The sequence below is a fragment of the Polyergus mexicanus genome, unplaced genomic scaffold, assembly GCF_030449975.1.
Source record: "Polyergus mexicanus isolate NDT 795.1 unplaced genomic scaffold, iyPolMexi1.0 SCAF_4, whole genome shotgun sequence".
NCBI classification, from domain to species: domain Eukaryota; kingdom Metazoa; phylum Arthropoda; class Insecta; order Hymenoptera; family Formicidae; genus Polyergus; species Polyergus mexicanus.
In genome coordinates, this window is record NW_027223324.1 from 4047386 (window position 1) to 4066334 (window position 18949).

Sequence of the window (18949 nt, forward strand, 5' to 3'; positions counted from 1 at the left end):
GTATAAAAAGGAATATATAATTTTATATCTTTCGAAAATAATGAAAAAATAGGGTAGAAATATATATTTTTGTTTCTATATATATATATATATATATATTTTGCATTGATATGTTTTTAAAAATAAACTTATGTGCGCCCGAATAATTGCGCTTGGCTCGTATTGCCAATTTTCATTCTTATTAGATTGTTATCTATAGAGTCTTACACTTTATTTTAAATTTAAATTTATAACAAATAATATATATAGCGCTTAAAAACACATATTTCTTCACATTTTATTAAGTTGATAAAATTTCATAATAGTTTCTGGCAAATAATTTAATCTCGAGAATAAATCTTGAAAATCACGATACGTTCAAATCAACTATAATAATAGTGAGATAATGATCGGATGAATGTATAAATGACAGGTGAAAGAGAAAGAAGGGAAAATACGTAAATAAGCGAAAATTCCCTTCCGAGATAGTTATTTAAAATTTGACCTTTAACGATACCTCTAAAAATTCTGCTTATTGCACGAAAATAATATTTAATGACCTTGCGCAAGAGTTAAAGCAAGTGGCTTGAAAATCTTGATTGTAAAAAGAGATTAAAGTGAAAAATTTCCGCGATGATTCAGACAAATTCATTCGTCATAATAAAATATAAATGATGTGCAGAAGTACATATTAATTTTTAAAATAATTTCATGCACATCTTTCACACACATATATCTATATTAACTTATTATCTACATTATAATATACATATAAGAAATATTAAAAAAACATAATTGAAATAATTAAACATTCTTGCTATACACTACGCTTATCTCACAAAGAAAATTAATATATTGTATTCTAGAAGAAAACAAGCATGTATTTGATAAATATAAAAATCTAATATAAATGTATAAATAATGTAATACGTATTGTTTCAATTTTCATCTTTTTGCATAGAGTTCTCAGATTCAAGATTTCCATTTCTTGTCACCTTTGAGAGCTCATTATACGATACGCATTATTTCTTTTTTGTATTTAACTATTGCACTTCTGATTTAAATTTTTATTGATTTTTCAAAGGAATTTGATTGAAATCTTATTCAATTCCAGAATTTTTTTGAATGTGGAATGTGGATGCAGGATATGTATTACTGTCTCTACGCTGAACATTCAACCAGAATCCACCTTCCGGCTTCATTAACAGATCTTTCTTGCTAAATCTCAACGGTATTATGGTTTTCGCGCACGGTTTCAGTTCGCATCGCGCTAACAGATGAAACAGCAAGAGCTTGATTTTCAGTATAGCGAACCTATTGCCTAGGCACATCCTTGGTCCTAATCCAAAAGACATGTAGCGAAACGAGTTGTGATACGTCTTATTGTTCAAAAATCTTTCTGGATAAAATCTATCCGGATCTTCGTAATACTTCTCATCACGATGGATCGCGAAAACTGGGATCCAGCAAATCGTGCCCTTCTTCATGACAAAGGGCTTCTCGCCCGGCAATGCAGGTGGTAATTCATAACTTTTGTCGCATACTCTTTCCAAGAAAGTCGGTGGATAAAATCTGAGAACTTCGTTTACGACCGCGTCTAAATATTCGAGACGATTAATAGTCTCATAGGTCACTTCTCCGGAATTCGATTCTTTCAGAATTTTATCAATCTCTTGTCGCAGTCTAGTTTGAACTTTCGGATTAGCCGCGATTTCATAAGCCGCGAAAGATAACGTAGTTGAGCTGGTCTCAAAACCGCCAAGGAAAAAGAAGAATATTTGCGCGGCTATTTCGTCGATATTCAACTTTCTTCGACCCTCTTTGTCCCTGATGTTCATCATCAATTGTATCATATCCGAATGTACAACATGTTCGATGTCACGTGCGGCGAGCGTGACTCTTATAATGTTTTCGAAAAAGTTCGATATGCGTTTGTTTATTAACTTTAAATTGAGAATTCGCCAGAGTCTGGGAAAGGTTCGAAAAAAAACAAGCTTTGTGATGTTAGTCTGTGAGATGTCTTTGCCGTAAGCATAGAACTTGTTTGTCGAATCCTTCATAGAATCGACTTTGATTCCGTAAACGCATATGGCGATGACATCGTTCGTATATTTCGTGAAGAGGTCTTTCATATTAACACCGTTATTATTCGTTGGCAAAGTTGATAGAGATTTAGTAAAATTCACAGCACATTCTGACATCAATGCGAACATGGTCTTTATCTTACCGGACGTAAAGCAGGAACTCAACAGATTTCTCATGTTCCGCCATTTTTCTCCGTGAAGGGAAAATAAATTCTGCGTAACCAAAAATTCATTTGAATCGATAAAACTGGGACGATCGGGAAACGCCTCAAAATTTTTAACAAGAACGGCTTTAATAAGTTCCAAATCGCGAAGCAAAATGACCGGATTTGTTGTAGCGTAAAATCCATAGTATTTTGCATCCGGGTTGAAATTATATATCTTACGGATAAAATCGGCAAATGATATTCGACGAAATATGACCGGCGTCATAGCGCCCAATATTGGAATAAGCGGTATGTAGATGATGCCGTGTCTTTGAAAGAAATTGTAATTTCTGCAAAGATAATAGATAGCTCCAAAAGTTCCGATCGTCGTCGACAACAGTATCCACCAGTATTCCATATTCACTGAAATATTATTTGAAGATTTTATTTTATTTGGAATTTATTCACGAACCAGTAAACGAATGTAAAACTTGATACGATTTAGTACCTACGTAGTCTTCAACTCGAGATGCTATAGATTACTGATTATTGGATCGACTTCTATAGTATTTTAGGGAGAAAGGTGAGATGGGATATACATCTATTAGATGTCGGAGCCATCTAGTCTAACGTGTGTGAAGTTGGCCCTCTTTCATGGATTTTTATCAATCCCTAAGTTTTTCGAGATTTCTATCTCTTGCTTTTACTTTATATTTAAAGTAGTAAAAAGGCACAACTCGCAGAAATTCTATATTTGCAGTATTGCAGTATGATTTATATATGTTTTTTTTTATCTATCTTTGTGAATTTTTTTAGCTAAACGGAATAAGATATTGATAAATTTTTCCAATGGCACAACGCGGCACAGATTGGTACCAATTTAGGAAAAACACTTGAGCTTAATTGCGAAAAAGTGCTGGGCTAGTGAGCATTCGTTTTTTGTTATTATTTCTATTATTGTTTGAGTTATCGAGTTTTTTTTGTGACACAAATCAGTACAAACAGAGCATAATACAGCACAGTTAATAAGAATTCGAAATTTGACCTGCGGTTTGCGGCACAAATTTTAATTAGCACAAACGTAACACAATGCAGCACAATTAAGAAAAATATAAAATTCAAAAAGTGCGTGGCCAACTTCACACACGTCCGACTTTTAACCGAACGCGCGTCGGTGAGCCGCACGCCTGGTAATGCGCGTCGCCGTAGGGACGAAGGAAGCGCTTACACACACTACCAGGCGCGCGGCTAAAGATCGGAACTGATTGGCAGGCAGACTTTATTCAATAATCTCCTGAGCAGTCGCCGTGAAACTCCGTGTTGACGATAGCGACATAGGAATAAAGATGCTGCAGTAGGGATAAGAACCCTGTCCAACGACTTATCATATAAGTGGGATTTATTTGTAACTTTCGGCTGGATTTTTTAGCTCACTCTTACTGCTCATTGTTCCTCTCTTTCCCCTCGCTTTTTAGCAACGCATCACCGCATCGTAAATCGTAACTAAAGAGCGCATCACTTATTGTTAGTCTCAGGAACGTGTGTATCATAAATGTGATAGCACAATACTCTAGTAAGCATAAAACATAAATATTTTAAATTGTTATAGAACGTACATATACGTAATTAATAATAGAATAATAATTATTTTTATTATTAATACAAAATAAAATATCGAACAAAAAATTTTAATGAGAACTTTTACTACTAGACTAGAGTGCCATTACATACATATATTTATGATGCGCACGTTCCTGAGACTAACAGGGGAGAACGCGACCTTGGTGTCGCTGAATTAAAAAAGGCTTTTATAGTGTAATACTCTATTAGAAGAATATTTGAGCAAAGGGGTAGAGCGTAATGCTCAGCCATTTCCAAGAAAATGATTTAAACAATATGGCTTTCCTTATATCTGGCTCTGTTATATCAATTAGCGAAAAGGCGGTGTAACTCGGACATTATGTGCGTGGCTATCACGCATCCAACCCGGGTTCAATTCTTGTCCGTGCCACTCTTTTTCTCATTCTTTTTTCATGCAATCTAGCAACGAATATTTATTCATGTAAAATAAAATTAATTTAACTAAATTTTTTTTTTAATTTGCTTTTGGAAAGCAATTTTCTTTTAATTTACTCACGAAACTGGGCATAATTTTTGTTAAACTTACAACCTTATTATTTTATGCATCCTATTCGATATAAAATGAAGCAAATAAAACATCACCCGCTTTAATGCCCGAACTACACCGTCTTCTCGCTAATCGATCTAACGGAGATGTATATAAGAAAAGCTATATTATTTAAATCAAATTTTCTTGGAGATGGCTGAGTATTGCGCCCTTCCTTTGTTCAAGTATTCTTCTAATAAATAGAGTACTACACTATATAATAGATATATAAAAAATATATACTATATATATATATATATATATATATATATATATATATATATATATATATATATATATGTTATATGTTAGCTACAAGTTACCAGCATGTTACCCATATGTCAGAATTTTTATGCAGCGCCTCACGTTGCAAATCGATGAAATATAAGGCGTGAAAAGTGACGTTTTGACAACCCAAATTATTCTTGCGTGCCATTTCGTAATTATTCACTTTATGCTAATGCTGTGGTGTGTAACGCATTTGTGAAACTTATAAAATTGTCCGAAAACTAAGCTTAGCAAGAAAAGTATTATGTAAAAAGAACATTTTCTACTTCTTTCTACAGTTGTCAAACTACATGTTTTCCCGTATGACTAGGCTTACTTTGACACTCATTTTACGGTTATTTATTAATTGTCAAAGGAGAAGCTTAGTTTTCTGGCGATTTTACGAGTATACTAAAGCGATCTGTAGTCTTGTTTCTTTAAAATAACTTTTATTTAAAAATGGCACGCAAGAATTCTCAGCGTGTCATTTCTCGTTTCTGACATCATTATTCCAATATGGCCGCGGCTATGACTACTCAGCAGCCTTTTCAGTTTACTATGCTCTACCTCCTCACGAGCGTTGGCACAATCTTTACCGGACACCTTGTATATACGTACGTATATATTTTTATGTAAATATTGAATAAGAGTAAAAGATTATATCTAAATAATGTATAAGATTTTATATAATTTATTACAAATACATAAATAAAATTTTAATGAAATCTATTTCTTTGAGAACAAAATTGCTTATAATTAAATGTATGCATGCGAAACAGGGAATTGATTATAGTAATGTTTGGCTACAATTTTTATTATTATTATACTAATTTCTATTAATTATTGTTATTCTCTGGACGTATAATTCACATGTGAGAAATATATGTATATAAATAACATTAAATAATAAACAAATATATTCTACACTTTTTAGAATAAAATATTGGAAATAATGAATTCGCATACGTAATTATAAGCAGTAAAAGACTAAAAGTAGATCAATTACATTATTATAATACTTTGTACTGAGTGAGAGAAAGAAATGACATAATAGCTCTGATAATAGCTCTCTCCGATCCTGTTGTAAAGAAATAAGAAAAATCAAAAGTGCAACATAAACATATATCTTAATTTCAAAATTATCTTATTTGACATAATAATTTAAGATTAAATAATTGTTCTTTTTTCATCAATCTTGCAATTATAATTAATATTCGATAGAGAAATCACAGAATGTATGTTAATGTTATGTTATAATTATTATAGCGAACTGGCAGTTTCTTCCATAGATCTGTATAAACACATAACAATGGTAGAATTACAAGTTAATTTATAATTTACACAAATATAATAAGACATGTATCTTCTTTAAAAAATTACAACGCATTCAGTAAGCAATTTACTTACTTATCAATAATCTTGCTTGAAGTTTCGTTCATAGAACCGTGTACAGTGACATCTAGAACAGGTTTTTGTCCTACAAAATGAAAAAATTTTTTTTTAATATGGAATTAACAGAATAAAATTGATACTTTAAAAGAAGCAAATTAGAAGAAAGTTATAATATTTACTATGCGCGTGCTGATATAATGCCGGCGACCAGCTGAAAGTGCTGGGAGTAAGAATAGCGTTCGCTGTTATTGTAGTATTTGTAAATGACGACAATGTACTCTCCTGTGTCAGCGACAGTGCAGCGGAGCTTCCACTGGCAATGCAAACGTTGCTCTTTTCGTCGGAAGAAGCGTTTTTCCTATGTATTAAAAATAAGATATCATTATATATTAAAACTGTCCATAAGAAAAAAGTGATAAATATAAAAAGATATTCTTTTATTTGTTTGTAAGGATGCTTCGACTTCGTTCTAATCTTCCTGCAACCAACTATATTTCTGCTCTTACCTCAATTTTGTGCCGCATGCATCTTTCTGCGATCCCGACGACAGATGAATGGCTTCGAGTAATTGGTCAATTTCGGGCATCTTACTGTTATCATTTTTCAAATTCATGTTAGTAGATGAACTCGGAGAAGATTGGCGTCGTGACAGTAAATGCTTCGACATGATTTTGTTACTGTCTAGAAGTACTGAAATGAATGTTTTTGTTTCTTTTCGTCAATTTTTAATTTGAAAAATAATGTTGCAACACATATATCTAGATAACACATATACCTAGGTAAATTTACTGGTATTTTCTTTTTCATTTGCTTTGTTTTCACAAAGTTCTTTCGCTCACAATTGATCTAATATCATTTTGTCATATTCAATATACTTTCACTTACCATTTGGCACTATTAAATCCAGATGTAGACTAGACGATTCTACATCGTGATTGATTTTATTAACTACTGGCAGTTTCGAGATATCCCTCTCACAGTCTATCGAATTGGAACGCGTCGCCGGCTCGGATCTGGTTATTTGACTACCAGAAGACATTGTCGCAGTCAACAGTTCCGATCGATAAAAGTTTGGCAAAGTTTTTTTATTGTATTTGGCCGTAACATCGTAAGGTGCCGGTGGCTCAGAGTGATGTAAAGTGGTATTGGGATGCTTTTTGTCGCTACTCAGATTTAGATCATTACAGGCCGCGATACCGAGCTCGGGATGCTTGTGCGAATAAGCTGCGGTCGCGGTAGGTTGCATCATAGCATTATAATGCAACGGACTGGAACTGTGACGTTGCAAACTCGCGAGTGAATTCCTGGAGTCGTAGCTCTCATCGGCTTGTTGCCCAAAACATAGGGAAGTCCATGCGGAATTTCTGTCCTGTATCTCGAACAAATGCAGCAGCATTATTTCCCTCAATCTAAATCACAGAAGATTTTGTTATTATGCACAGTTGTATATAACCATATAAGTTTTGAGAAATCGTTGTTGATAAAGCACTCTCTATTCAAAGTTTATCTTAAATATAAATCTCTTCTGAATCTAGAGAGCTTTTTTCGAAATTAAATAAAAAATGATTATTTATCAAATAAACTTTCTTTTTAGTATTCTGTTTTCTTTTTAACGCTTGACATTTATTATTTAATTATGCTAGTATGTGAGATTGAATCTCTATCATTATCTATTTCCATTAAAGTAAAAAGTAAAATTCTGTTCTTGTATCTTAATCGAGTTAAAAATTGCATGAATTTGTATAAGATTAATCATTCAATTCTATTTAAATGGCTCTTGACATATTTATAATTATACAGCTACTACATTTATTTCCCTCATCATTCTAATATTATAATTGCATTAATTAAGTATACCTGCATGTATCTGTAATGGTGTCCTTGTTGTTTTGTTGTTTCATATGCTGCTTGTTCTGAGATTCCGCGACTTCAATGTCGTTTTCCCCTAAAAATATCGTAATTTCTTATTAAAATGCAAATAGATTTACTTTAATTAATTACATATTATATTCATCTTAGACATCTCATTTATCATACAGATTTTTCTATATAATGTATATTTTATGTATATTATTATATTAATAAAAAAATGGTCATATCTGTAATGCTATACTTTATTAAAAGTATATACTAATAATGAGTATAATTATAATTTAATATTATATTTGTGATAAATATGTATGAGAGATTTTTGTATGTGATAATTGCATTTCAATAATTAAATAGCTTTAAACAAATCTGTATAGAATATACATGGAAAACTATACATAATATTAGACTGATTGTATTAATCACAATAATTCAAGATAGATTTTAAAATATAGGAATTTTAATGTATCAAGATAAAAAGTAAATGTATAAGCCTACGAAATAACATAAAAGTTAGTGGGAATAGTGGACTTGAGAGTTTCTTTAACACATTCTTCATCTTGTTTTTGATTCGTAAATTTTTCGCTTTCAACATCTCTATCGATCATGCGTGTCTGTCGTCTTCGCTCGTTCTCGTTCCAACTATCTAATTTTGCAATTTATTACTTAATTTTCTGAATTTGTATCTTTATAATTTTAAATAATAGGTAGGATTGAGTCATCAGTTATCTTAGTTGACAATCAATTGACTTTAAAATTCTCGTTATTTAATGTATTCCTATTTTATAATATTGTTATTTTCTATCATTATACAATGACATATATTTTGTTTGCGTATGTGTAATTTGCATACCTGACATTGTTTCGTCGTCCACGTCGTTTTCGTCATTTGTCAGGTCCAAGAGCGTGACGTTAGGCTCGTTGTGTTCACACTCGTCCATAAAAATGTCGTGTTCGCTCAACTCCTACAAATGTAGGATGACAGAGGATTATTCTCGACGAAAATCGCACGGTTAAAAGCATACAGATTAAAATAGAAAGAATATATACTCACGCCACTGTCGCTACTACTGCTGCTACTACTGGACGAGAGATTTAATGTCGACGATAGATAAAACGACGGGGAGGTGACACGAGCTGCGGTGGTCTTTCGGCATTCACCCGGTGACGCAACGTTCGTGCAATGTTGCGCGGCTTCGCCTTTTATAACGGTCAAGCAGCCGTTGATTCGTTGGTTGTCTGTCACTGATGATAACGTCGACACAGATAATAAGGGATCGCTGGTACTGTTGTTGAACGATAGATTCAATGGCTGCTGACCAGTGAGTATGTCACCGGGCGATGAATAAGGCGATGACGAGAAGGTCAAGCATGTCTTCACAGCTTGACATTCCCCGAGCGATACATCGTTGGCGCGACGCGGCGATGGACTACTCTCGGCCTCGATGATATTTAAATTGTTGCTAGCACGGTGCGTCTTTAACGACATTTTTGACAATGTCGACGTAGTAGAGTCAAGGAGATGCATACTCGAGAGCTCATTTAATTTGCACATTGGCAACAATTGATCGCTCGGTATTATTGTGTTGCTGTTATTATTATTGGAAAACGTGCTTGGTATGGATCTATTCAAAACACAAAATATATCTCGTTATTAAAAATATTCTCACTTAGAAGATTGAGAAAACTTATGATCTTTTATTTTCAGATAATTGAAAAATTTCTATTCAAACTATCAAGTTTCATTATTTCTCTCTCTCTCTCTCTCTCTCTCTCTCTCTCTCTCTCTCTCTGTTTCAATCTCCCATCCTTTTTAATTTTCATACAATTTTCGAAAAAATGATACAAATTATACATATGAACTTTACGTTGTAACGTAACTCGTTTAAAAATTCGAACACTTGCCTTTACAGGAAATTTGCATAATTGTTGATAAATTGAATAATTGAAACATCCGAGAAACAGGATTCAATTAATCTGACGTAAAATAGATTACAATATTATACCTTATTGGTGTTCCATTTGCAGTAGGATATGTGTCAATTGTTCGTATAATGTTCGAATTGGTCTTTGAATCGCCTGCATTCTGTTGTTGCTGCTGCTGTTGTTGCACAGACAAAGATGACATGTTTGCAGTTGAACCGCACATCGTAGTTCCACTAGTAGCTCTAGTAGCTGTTATGGCATTGCGAGATATTTCTATCGCTAATCTCTGTAAATATAAAAAAATGTCTGTTAATCTAACATAAAATATTTATACAAAGAACATATTCTAAAAAAAATTGAATAATTAATTAATCTATATTTATATTATTATATATAACATATCTTGGAATTATTACAATACATCTCTTTTTAATTATACAACATACACACATACACATTTTTTAATAAACTAAATAGATTTATCATAATCGTAATATGAATTTTATTCTAGATATATAATTTACCTCTTTTAATTCGTTGATCTGAGTGGTGTATTGATTTTGAAATGTCAGTAGTTGGCTAATATACCACTGTTGGTCTCTACAGCGTTGATAGAATGTCGGTGGTCGCACCTGAAATCTATTAAACCAATTAAATATAATATTGTGTTTATAGTTTTAATGCTATAACAGTAATAGTTTTAATTTATAAAAAAGGAATTTCTATAAAAATAAATCTCTCGATTGTTTTTTTCTCGTATTAATATAAAATTTGATCAAATTTATTTCGAGTCCTAAGAGGAAAGGTATAAAAAGAACTTAGTATTATTATATTGATTGGAAAGTACTATTCTAAATAATATTTAAAAAATACCTTAATATAAGAGTATCCAGCTCTGTATTTAAGTAACCTTCCGTTGCGAGTAAATCTAATCTGAAGAATCTGTTGTATCCCCAACATTCACCAATCTCGAAATCAGATGCAAATTCACGAACGATGTTCTTACTCGTATCACGAGATCCTTGATGTATCATTTCAACTCTGTATTCGTACCTACAAAGAATATTTTAAAAATCGAATATCTGCCATTGGCAGAGTTCCACATTTTCAAATAGTAGAATTGTACAATTGTACTTATACAATTTTCTGATATAATTTATTTTCTAATATAATTTATATTACAGGGATTATACAATTCATCACTTCTAAATTAACGTACTTTGATGTCTCTGGCAATCCAGCGCTGAGCTCTAAGAATACTGACAAATAATTTCCGCGCACAACTCCATTACCATCCGGATATACCTTCAGTCGCCAGCACAATCCGTTCACGTGTAACGGCGCAGAATACACCGGGTCAGCCTTCAGCTGAAGCTGAGTGAAGTTTTGCATGGCAAACGTCGCGCTATCGTAACCTGGCACAATTTCGCTGGAATAGAAAATTAAATAGTAATCCTTAATCATTATACACACAATTAAGGCATAATATAAATAATTATAAGCATTGCATAAATCTTTCAAATCTTACCTATGAAAGTCGGCAGGCACGGGTGCAGTGACAAAACTCGTCATTGGCTTCTTGCGAACCTGATGTATTTTGCGCGAAAGCTCGGCACTTTTGGCGATTAGTTCGGAGCGTGTGCATGTGTGCAATTGATATTCTACCTCTTGCAGTAGCGCTTCCAGCTGCTCGGTTTCCAAAGTCAATGAATTTTTCTGACCCATCAAAGTCAGTAGCTTGGCCTTCAACTGTGAGTCCAGGCGAGCTATCATTAATTCGATCGCGTTTCTGATCTCTCTGACTCTCTCGTCCTTTGCCGCTCTTACCGATTCGACATTTCTCTCCTAATAACAGACGAGTATAACTGAGAATTACAAAGCACATAGATACATATACATCTGTACTCTTGTATTACATTTTAAATCTCTCTTTTCCTATTTTCCTATAGTTAAAATTTGTCAAATATACATACCACTTCTTGAACAAGACTAATCAGTTCCATGAGTCGTCTATTTAATTGGCCTACTTCAGCTTTGATCTGAGTAACATGTTGCTCGTAAACATCTTCTAAAGGTTTGAAGGTATGTCCTGAATGAGTGCCACCCCACAGAGCGCATTGATGACAGATACATTTGCGGCAAGTCCAGCAATACACAGATAATTTCTCTTGATGTACTGTGCATCTATGATAATAACATTTTCAAATAATTTTTCCATATATATATATATATAAATATTTATATTTTTTTCAAAGTTAATATAAATTTCAAAGCTAAATATACACATAAAATGTTATACTCAAACCTGTCTCGACTAGAGTCATTATGCCGAAAGTTGGATATGCAAACAGCTTGCAGTGTATCAAGTTGTTGGGTCACTTCTTCAACCCAGCGACAATTCACTAGTTCATGTAAATGGAGAGAAGCCCGGCAGTGAGGACATTGGGAACGTTGCTCGGTGAGCCATTTCCTTATACAGGTATAGCAGCACAATTTACTGCAATGGGGACAGAGGTGCGCATCTCTCAGCTTTTCCATACAAATAAAACATCGAAAAACTTCTGCTAATGTCTATAACAGAAAATATGCAAACTATGCAATTTTCACTTATTAATCAGAGTGTATTCCATCTAATGTTATAAAATTTTAAACGATTTGATTAATCAATTAGAACAAGGGAATCTTTGCCACTTTCATACTTATTGATTAATCAAACAAATCACAACTTTTATAACATCAAAGAAAATGCATTCTTAATCTTATATTATAAAATTTCATTATGATGCAACAAATTATAATGCCAAAATAACAATTAAAATATTTAATTCAATTTTATATATGTACAAAGGACTATAAAATCATAATAAATCTAATTATTGCACCAATTTTATATTACAAAATTTCATTACAAAAATATTAGTTGTCAAAGCTGTCAGAGAATTCTAAAATGACAATACATCAATGCAAAATCCAAGAGTAAAAATATTGTCATAATCTTGTGAATAGGGAAAGACACTATAATAAAGTATTGCGATTGTCGCTACGTTTTAAAATGTAACATTAATTCTATCCATTTTAAGCTGGCACGTTTTTCGCAAAACAGATAATAAAAACACAGCTAAGAAAGGGAATGTAGGCAACGTCTTCTGTCACTAACCTCGACGCTATGATCGTCCATGATTTTAGACGAAACAGACGGATCCCGACTGGCCATCTTTTACTACGAAGAAATATCCGCTGTACGAACGGAAGATACACGTTATCGACGTATATTGATCACTTCACCGAGCGTGAGACACATGTCCTACCAGAATTGAAACATCTTTACGTCGCGATTTCGCGATTAAACTTGAGCATTTTTCTGCAAGTGAAATGTATGTATCTATATATACATATAGGCAATACGAATATATATATATATATGCATACGTGTTTCGAAATTTTTGGCGAAAACCGTTAGCAATCGTTTTTGCATACAGCTCCGTAAACAGTAGCTGCGTTCCGATATTTACTGCCAATACTGAAAATCTATAATAGGTGCTTTCCATTATGCCCATATCAGATTACGCATTGAAAATTGAAAATTGAAGATTAAAGATTGGAATTTGACTAATTAGAACAAAAGGAACTAAAATTTCTTTATTCTGATTGGTCAAAATTCAATCTTGAATCTTGAATCTCAATTTTTAATGCGTAGTCTGATACGGGCTTTATGCTGTATTCCGATTCCCCATCTGAGTGCACCCGATATTATAGTATACGTGACATATACTGTATATGTCACGTATACTATAATATCGGGTGCATCCGGATAGGGGATCGGAACACAACCTTTAAGGTGCATCTCGATGGAGAAAAAATAGCGGAAAGGAACAGTAACGGGAAAGAAACCAGATGGAAGGTAACCAATCAGAATGACTCTGTATCAATTCCATTTCGCTTTTTAATCAGTGGATTCCCCATAACATGAAACCATTAGGGCCGTGGCACATAAAAAAACTTAAACAGTAAGACTTAGGCTAATATTACATTTGTCGTACAACAAACTTTTTAAGCGCATTGATTAGCTAATTTCTAGAGACTCAAGAAAGTTTCTATTTTGCAGCCAATCAATATGCTTAAAAAGTTTGTCGTACGACAAATGTAATATCGGCCTTAAGGTGGAAGCTAATTGACCAATCACGGTCGAACAGTAAGGCAGCCATATTGAAACGTAAGCTACGCTGAAAATTCCGTATGGTTGAAATTCTTAAGTTTACTAAGTTAAGTCTTACTGCTTAAGTTTTTTTATGTCCCCTGGCCTTTACTACAGTATATACAGTAGCGCAACTCTCCCTATCGGCACTTTTGATGTTAGTGTTGGCCAAAACGGAGTGCGCATGCGCGAAATAAGTAAGTTGGTCGGTAATGCCATCTAAACTTCTCTCTCGCTCACTCTCGTTTTTCGTTCTCTCTCTAACTCATTGGGCGCGTTCGGCAGAAAAAGCGCTCAGTTATTGGGTGCATTCAGGTGACACAACCGTTGAGTAGCAATCGAACGTGATTGGTTCTTACTTCTAGAACCAACAAATCAACGTCGAGTGTTGACAAGACGATGCTCAACAGTTGTGTTTCCTGAACGCGCCCATTGTCTTGTCAACACTCGACGTTGATTTGTTAGTTCTAAAAGTAAGAGCCAATCACGTTCGATTGCTACTGAGCGGTTTTTTCTGCTGAACGCGCCCATTGATACATATGTAACAATAAATAATAATCCAAAATAATATATTTTAATAAAAAATATATATACAGATAAATTGTTAATAATATATTTAAAAAAGGAAAAAAATAAAATGATAAAAAGATAAAAGTAATTATGCTAATATACAATATATTACATAAATAATTATGCTATATGCAAAATATATTACATTAAATAATAGAGAACGAAAAAAAGAAAATAAAATATTCAAAAAATGTGGGCAAGTGCCATTTAAGAAAGAAGAAGAAGAAGGGTGACACGGTGACGCGGTGACGTGTGACGTTCTCAATCGCAGCCCTGCGGTTGTAGTTGAATTGATTTATATTCTTTATTTTATTCTCTTGACAGTTCTTACATACGATACGTCAAATGAAAGAATGCATAAATGAAAGATATTTGCTATGGTAAAAAATATATATGCTGACATTTATTCTATATTAAGGTGCAGATTGTAAGAAACATATAGTCACAATCATATAACGTTTATTTCAGAGTATGAAATAGTGTTTCTATTGTAAGTATATTAATCAAAAGCACATACAGTTTATCAATAGGCCTGGATAACGTTAAGAACAGAACTTATATCACAATTAATGAAAAGCAATACGATACAATGGCTTCAGCATCCAGTACAAGCGCACGCAGCTTGTTCATTGAATCAAAGATGAGACTAGCAGATAGGGTGCAAGTTAACGTTAATAACATTGCTTCTCTTGCCAGACAGATACAGCGAGGTTCAAAAAGCAGTGAGGTAATGCTGTCTCTTAATTCATATTTCTATATCACACAGTTGATGTTAAAATATTAAATTAATATTTCTATATTATATATATATATATATATATATATATATATATATATATATATATGTAAAGTGTGTGTGTGTGTGTGTGTGTGTGTGTGTGTGTGTGTGTGTGTGTGTGTGTGTGTGTGTGTGTGTATATATATATATATATATATATATATACATACACTTTATTATATTTTTATAGATTTTAATGCATGCAGCAAAAAATTTTGCACAGCAGGAATATGGGTTAGAAATGATAGAATCTAGTTTAAAGAAACTTACACTTATTAGTACTCATTTAGAGTACCAAATGGATGCAATTGATAAAAATTCTGCATTGTTGGAAGAAGTTACTGAGCAAGTACGATCCATGCAACGATAACATATTATTAAAAAAATATATATATATGTATTTATTGAGTTATATTTATATATAAATATATATTTATGTATTAGTTATATATACAAGGGTTGTCCATAAAGAAACCGAACTTTCAAAAAAACACCTGGATGCGATGGCATAGGTGCCTTGTGGCACTATGCAGTAGGATGAGTTCTTTAGCAACTCTCTTACGTTACGAGCATGATATTATCGTTCTTAGTTTACATTACATACATGATGGCTTGAATGAGATTGTGTTCAGCATTCTTTTCTAAACGAGAGAACAGAAGGTTTTTGAAGAACAATGTGTGAGTGTATTAAATTTTGTTTTAAAGGCAGTGAGAAAGAAACAGTCAGAGGTGCGTGAGCCGGCAATTCATAGTACGACAATGCACCTGCACATGCGTTGTTCCTTACCAACTAGTCTTTGATAAAACACGCGACGATTGTTGTTTCTCAGCCCCCCCCCCCTCCCCTCCCGTCAGTTTCCTGATTTGGTTCCTGTGGAACTTTTTGTTTAAAAAAACTAAAATCGATCTTGAAAGACCACCGTTTTCAAACAATAGAAGAGATTAAGGAAAATTTGCCACGGGACCCTTATGCACTTTTCCGAAAACGAAAAATCGCCACAAACGCTGGACACAATTTCATTCAAGCCACTATAAAACGTAAACTAAGAACGATAGCGTGGTGTGAGAGAGTTATTAAAGAATCCCACTATACAGTGCTACAAGGCAAATGGCTCATGCCATCGGATTCGAGCACTTTTTTAAAGTTCGGTTTCTTTATGAGCAGCCCTTGTATGTATAAATAAACAACTCTTTACAGGATTTATATATAATTTAAAACTTATATATCACAGAATTTGTTAATTATTAATTTTAAGTTTGAGAATAGATAATTTAAAAAGAAATAATTTGTTTATACGTAATTCTCCACGTAACTCACATAACTCCCCCCATGATAGATTTTTCATATTACCAAATGTACAAAATTTATAAAATGTTTTTCATTTCTATGATGCATTTGTATAAAAAGAAAAAAAGAAAGAGCATATTACATATATTATTTAATAAATAATACTATAGTAACAAAATATCATTTATTTTGTATTACAAATGTACAGTATAAATAATATGATTTGTGTAATACCTCCCGTATGGATTTATTGGAAGAGAAAATAAAAAAAGAATATAGGTATTAAATAGCACAATGTGTCGATTTCTCTGCCATTTATTTCAGATAATTAATTTTAAAGTTTAAAATGTTTTGTGTTTTATGTACTTATGTATAGAAATAACAAGTATGATAATGAATTTATGAAAATGTACTTAGGTAGATTTTGAAAAATATACACAATGCACAAGCTCTTTGTGTACGCAAAACCAACTTATTTCTCTCTTACTAAATTAAAGGGAATATATTGTAGTGCGTTATGCATTATAATTCAGATGCTTTTAAAAATCGAATTTTAAATATAGATTTGGTCAGTGAAAATCAGTTTTGTAATATTAGAAAAATTTGTATAATGCCAAATTCATCAAGGATAAAGAATATCATAATGACCAGGGCGATATAATAAGTGCACAGCTGGTATGGTGCCTTCAGGAAAATCATGAGCAGTTACTTCAGTTCCTGCACCTCTATCCATATAACGAACTCTAACACCAGTTCCTAAAGCACTACTCATTGCTATAATATGAATGTGGTCAGATTCTTTATACATTGGTTCAACTTCCTACAGAAAATATAAATGTATATTTGTTATAAATTTAATGTTACTGTAAAAGAATTAATCATGCAAATAAGAGAATAAAAATATGAATGTTAATATCAAAATACAAACTTGATGGCAGAATTCTGTAACAGTGCGATCCCCTTCAATAAAGTGTTGATAGAAGTCTGCATCGCGTTGCAGCTGACCAGATGTAATTAATCTAAGATAGACAACGACATAATCAGAATAACCTTGTTCATTGAACAATTTATGTAACTCCATTTGACTGGACTCTGTATCACCACCTACTTTGTCAATGACTTCCATAAACTGTAATTCATCAAAATCAATTTACATTCATTTTTAGAAATAAATTATACATTATAATACAATTATATTTATGTATATATATGTATATTTTCTTAAAAAACAAATTCTTGTAATTTGTTAAAACTGATATATATAAAGTTTTGTGAAAAAACAGAAACTCTCACCGTATCATGAAAGTCTTCGACTGTAAATTGGGGAAAACCTAGAGCTACAAGGTTATCTTTGCTCTTTAATGCTAGATTTCGAAATTTATCATATTCCTCCTTATTTCCGATTAATTTTTCCAAATAAGCATAACTAAATGCCCTGAAAAAGCAATTGCCATCGGGTCTGGTTCTCCTAATGTAAGAATATTTTTGAGCCAAGACTTTCGTTTTCGAAAGATATACATCATCTTTCGCATATTCTTGTTCTAAGCTTTTCAATGATTCCTTCTCACCAACTAAAGCTATAGATTCTGAGATCTGAAATATGAAAAATAATTATAGTCTAGAAATATGAAAATATCTTTGACAAGAACATTTTCTTTACATTAAAAAAAAAACTAATAGTTGTCGCATACATTAATACCAGGCAATAGAATTTATCATTGTAGAATATTAGTATCTACATGTAGCTATGGTAATTAAATAACGTATTATAAATATGATTGTAATATATAAATAAATATTCTTTATAGTCTGTTAAAATTGTCATAAAAACAAAATTGATTTTTTAAGAATAAAATTCTAATATTTGAGTATATGTGAGAAATTAAATTTTTAATCGTGTGAAAAAATATATATTTTCAACGAAATCTCGATGGATTTCTCAAAAATCGACACTTTGAATATGATATAGGCATATTAACCTCCTTCTCGATACGTCTTTGCTGTTGAAGTATCAACTCATCCTGGTTGATATCTGCAATAAAAATTAGAATAATAAATTACTTGATTAAATTTCTCGATAATAAGTTACGCTAAGAGACCTGTGCTTTCTATAGATTGCTCATTAAGCGACTTGTCTCCCATATCTCACGAGATTTCGTTAAATTTCACGACGACTGTCAAATTATCAGTCGTAAACAAAAAGCCCGATGTTTCCATGTGAAATTGAAAAGCCGCTATGTATTTTGTGTTGGCAACACTTCCAAAGAGATTTAATCCCTAGGTATTTT

At 32.6% G+C, this 18949-nt stretch overlaps 3 protein-coding genes across 5 annotated transcripts; all 3 read right to left on the reverse strand.

The window, feature by feature from the left end:
- Nucleotides 1-1079: 1079 nt before the first annotated feature.
- LOC138932686 (cytochrome P450 9e2-like) lies at nucleotides 1080-2627 on the reverse strand. The gene has a single exon (XM_070294762.1). The coding sequence runs from the start codon at nucleotides 2625-2627 to the stop codon at nucleotides 1080-1082; it is 1548 nt and encodes a 515-aa protein (XP_070150863.1).
- Nucleotides 2628-5460: 2833 nt separating this feature from the next.
- Nucleotides 5461-13359, reverse strand: LOC138932443 (uro-adherence factor A). 3 transcript variants are annotated; one of them, XM_070294306.1, is made up of 17 exons: nucleotides 13260-13359; nucleotides 12988-13191; nucleotides 12136-12401; nucleotides 11804-12014; nucleotides 11359-11675; nucleotides 11050-11259; nucleotides 10704-10883; nucleotides 10355-10469; nucleotides 9911-10116; nucleotides 8959-9529; nucleotides 8758-8869; nucleotides 7893-7980; nucleotides 6921-7444; nucleotides 6542-6725; nucleotides 6215-6393; nucleotides 6051-6120; nucleotides 5461-5934 (listed from the first exon to the last, which is right to left on the reverse strand). In XM_070294306.1, the coding sequence occupies exons 2-17, from the start codon at nucleotides 13042-13044 to the stop codon at nucleotides 5904-5906; spliced, it is 3321 nt and encodes a 1106-aa protein (XP_070150407.1). In that variant the 5' UTR covers nucleotides 13045-13191; nucleotides 13260-13359; the 3' UTR covers nucleotides 5461-5903. The 3 variants fall into 3 exon arrangements, with proteins under 3 accessions (XP_070150407.1, XP_070150408.1, XP_070150409.1); XM_070294307.1 differs by having other exon boundaries at nucleotides 12988-13178; nucleotides 13260-13346; XM_070294308.1 differs by lacking the exons at nucleotides 5461-5934; nucleotides 6051-6120 and having other exon boundaries at nucleotides 6214-6393; nucleotides 6542-6625.
- Nucleotides 13360-16879: 3520 nt separating this feature from the next.
- Nucleotides 16880-18878, reverse strand: LOC138932518 (ubiquitin thioesterase otubain-like). Its single transcript, XM_070294430.1, has 5 exons — nucleotides 18761-18878; nucleotides 18641-18693; nucleotides 17955-18254; nucleotides 17590-17790; nucleotides 16880-17481 (listed from the first exon to the last, which is right to left on the reverse strand). Exons 1-5 carry the CDS (start codon nucleotides 18801-18803, stop codon nucleotides 17284-17286), a joined length of 795 nt encoding a protein of 264 aa, XP_070150531.1. The 5' UTR covers nucleotides 18804-18878; the 3' UTR covers nucleotides 16880-17283.
- Between the last annotated feature and the right edge of the window lie 71 nt (nucleotides 18879-18949).

What these genes read in the sequence shown, in the direction of transcription:
- LOC138932686 (XM_070294762.1), bottom strand. Translation starts at nt 2,627, where the DNA reads ATGGAATACTGGTGGATACTGTTGTCGACGACGATCGGAACTTTTGGA.
- LOC138932443 (XM_070294306.1), bottom strand. Translation starts at nt 13,044, where the DNA reads ATGGCCAGTCGGGATCCGTCTGTTTCGTCTAAAATCATGGACGATCAT. An exon ending in TGGACGATCATAGCGTCGAG is followed by an intron (nt 12,402 to 12,987) that starts GTTAGTGACAGA and finishes TTTCTGTTATAG; the next exon opens with ACATTAGCAGAAGTTTTTCG. An exon ending in GCAGTAGTAGCGACAGTGGC is followed by an intron (nt 8,870 to 8,958) that starts GTGAGTATATAT and finishes CTACATTTGTAG; the next exon opens with GAGTTGAGCGAACACGACAT.
- LOC138932518 (XM_070294430.1), bottom strand. Translation starts at nt 18,803, where the DNA reads ATGGGAGACAAGTCGCTTAATGAGCAATCTATAGAAAGCACAG. An exon ending in AAAGACGTATCGAGAAGGAG is followed by an intron (nt 18,255 to 18,640) that starts GTTAATATGCCT and finishes TTCATATTTCAG; the next exon opens with ATCTCAGAATCTATAGCTTT. An exon ending in TCGAAGACTTTCATGATACG is followed by an intron (nt 17,791 to 17,954) that starts GTGAGAGTTTCT and finishes GATGAATTACAG; the next exon opens with TTTATGGAAGTCATTGACAA.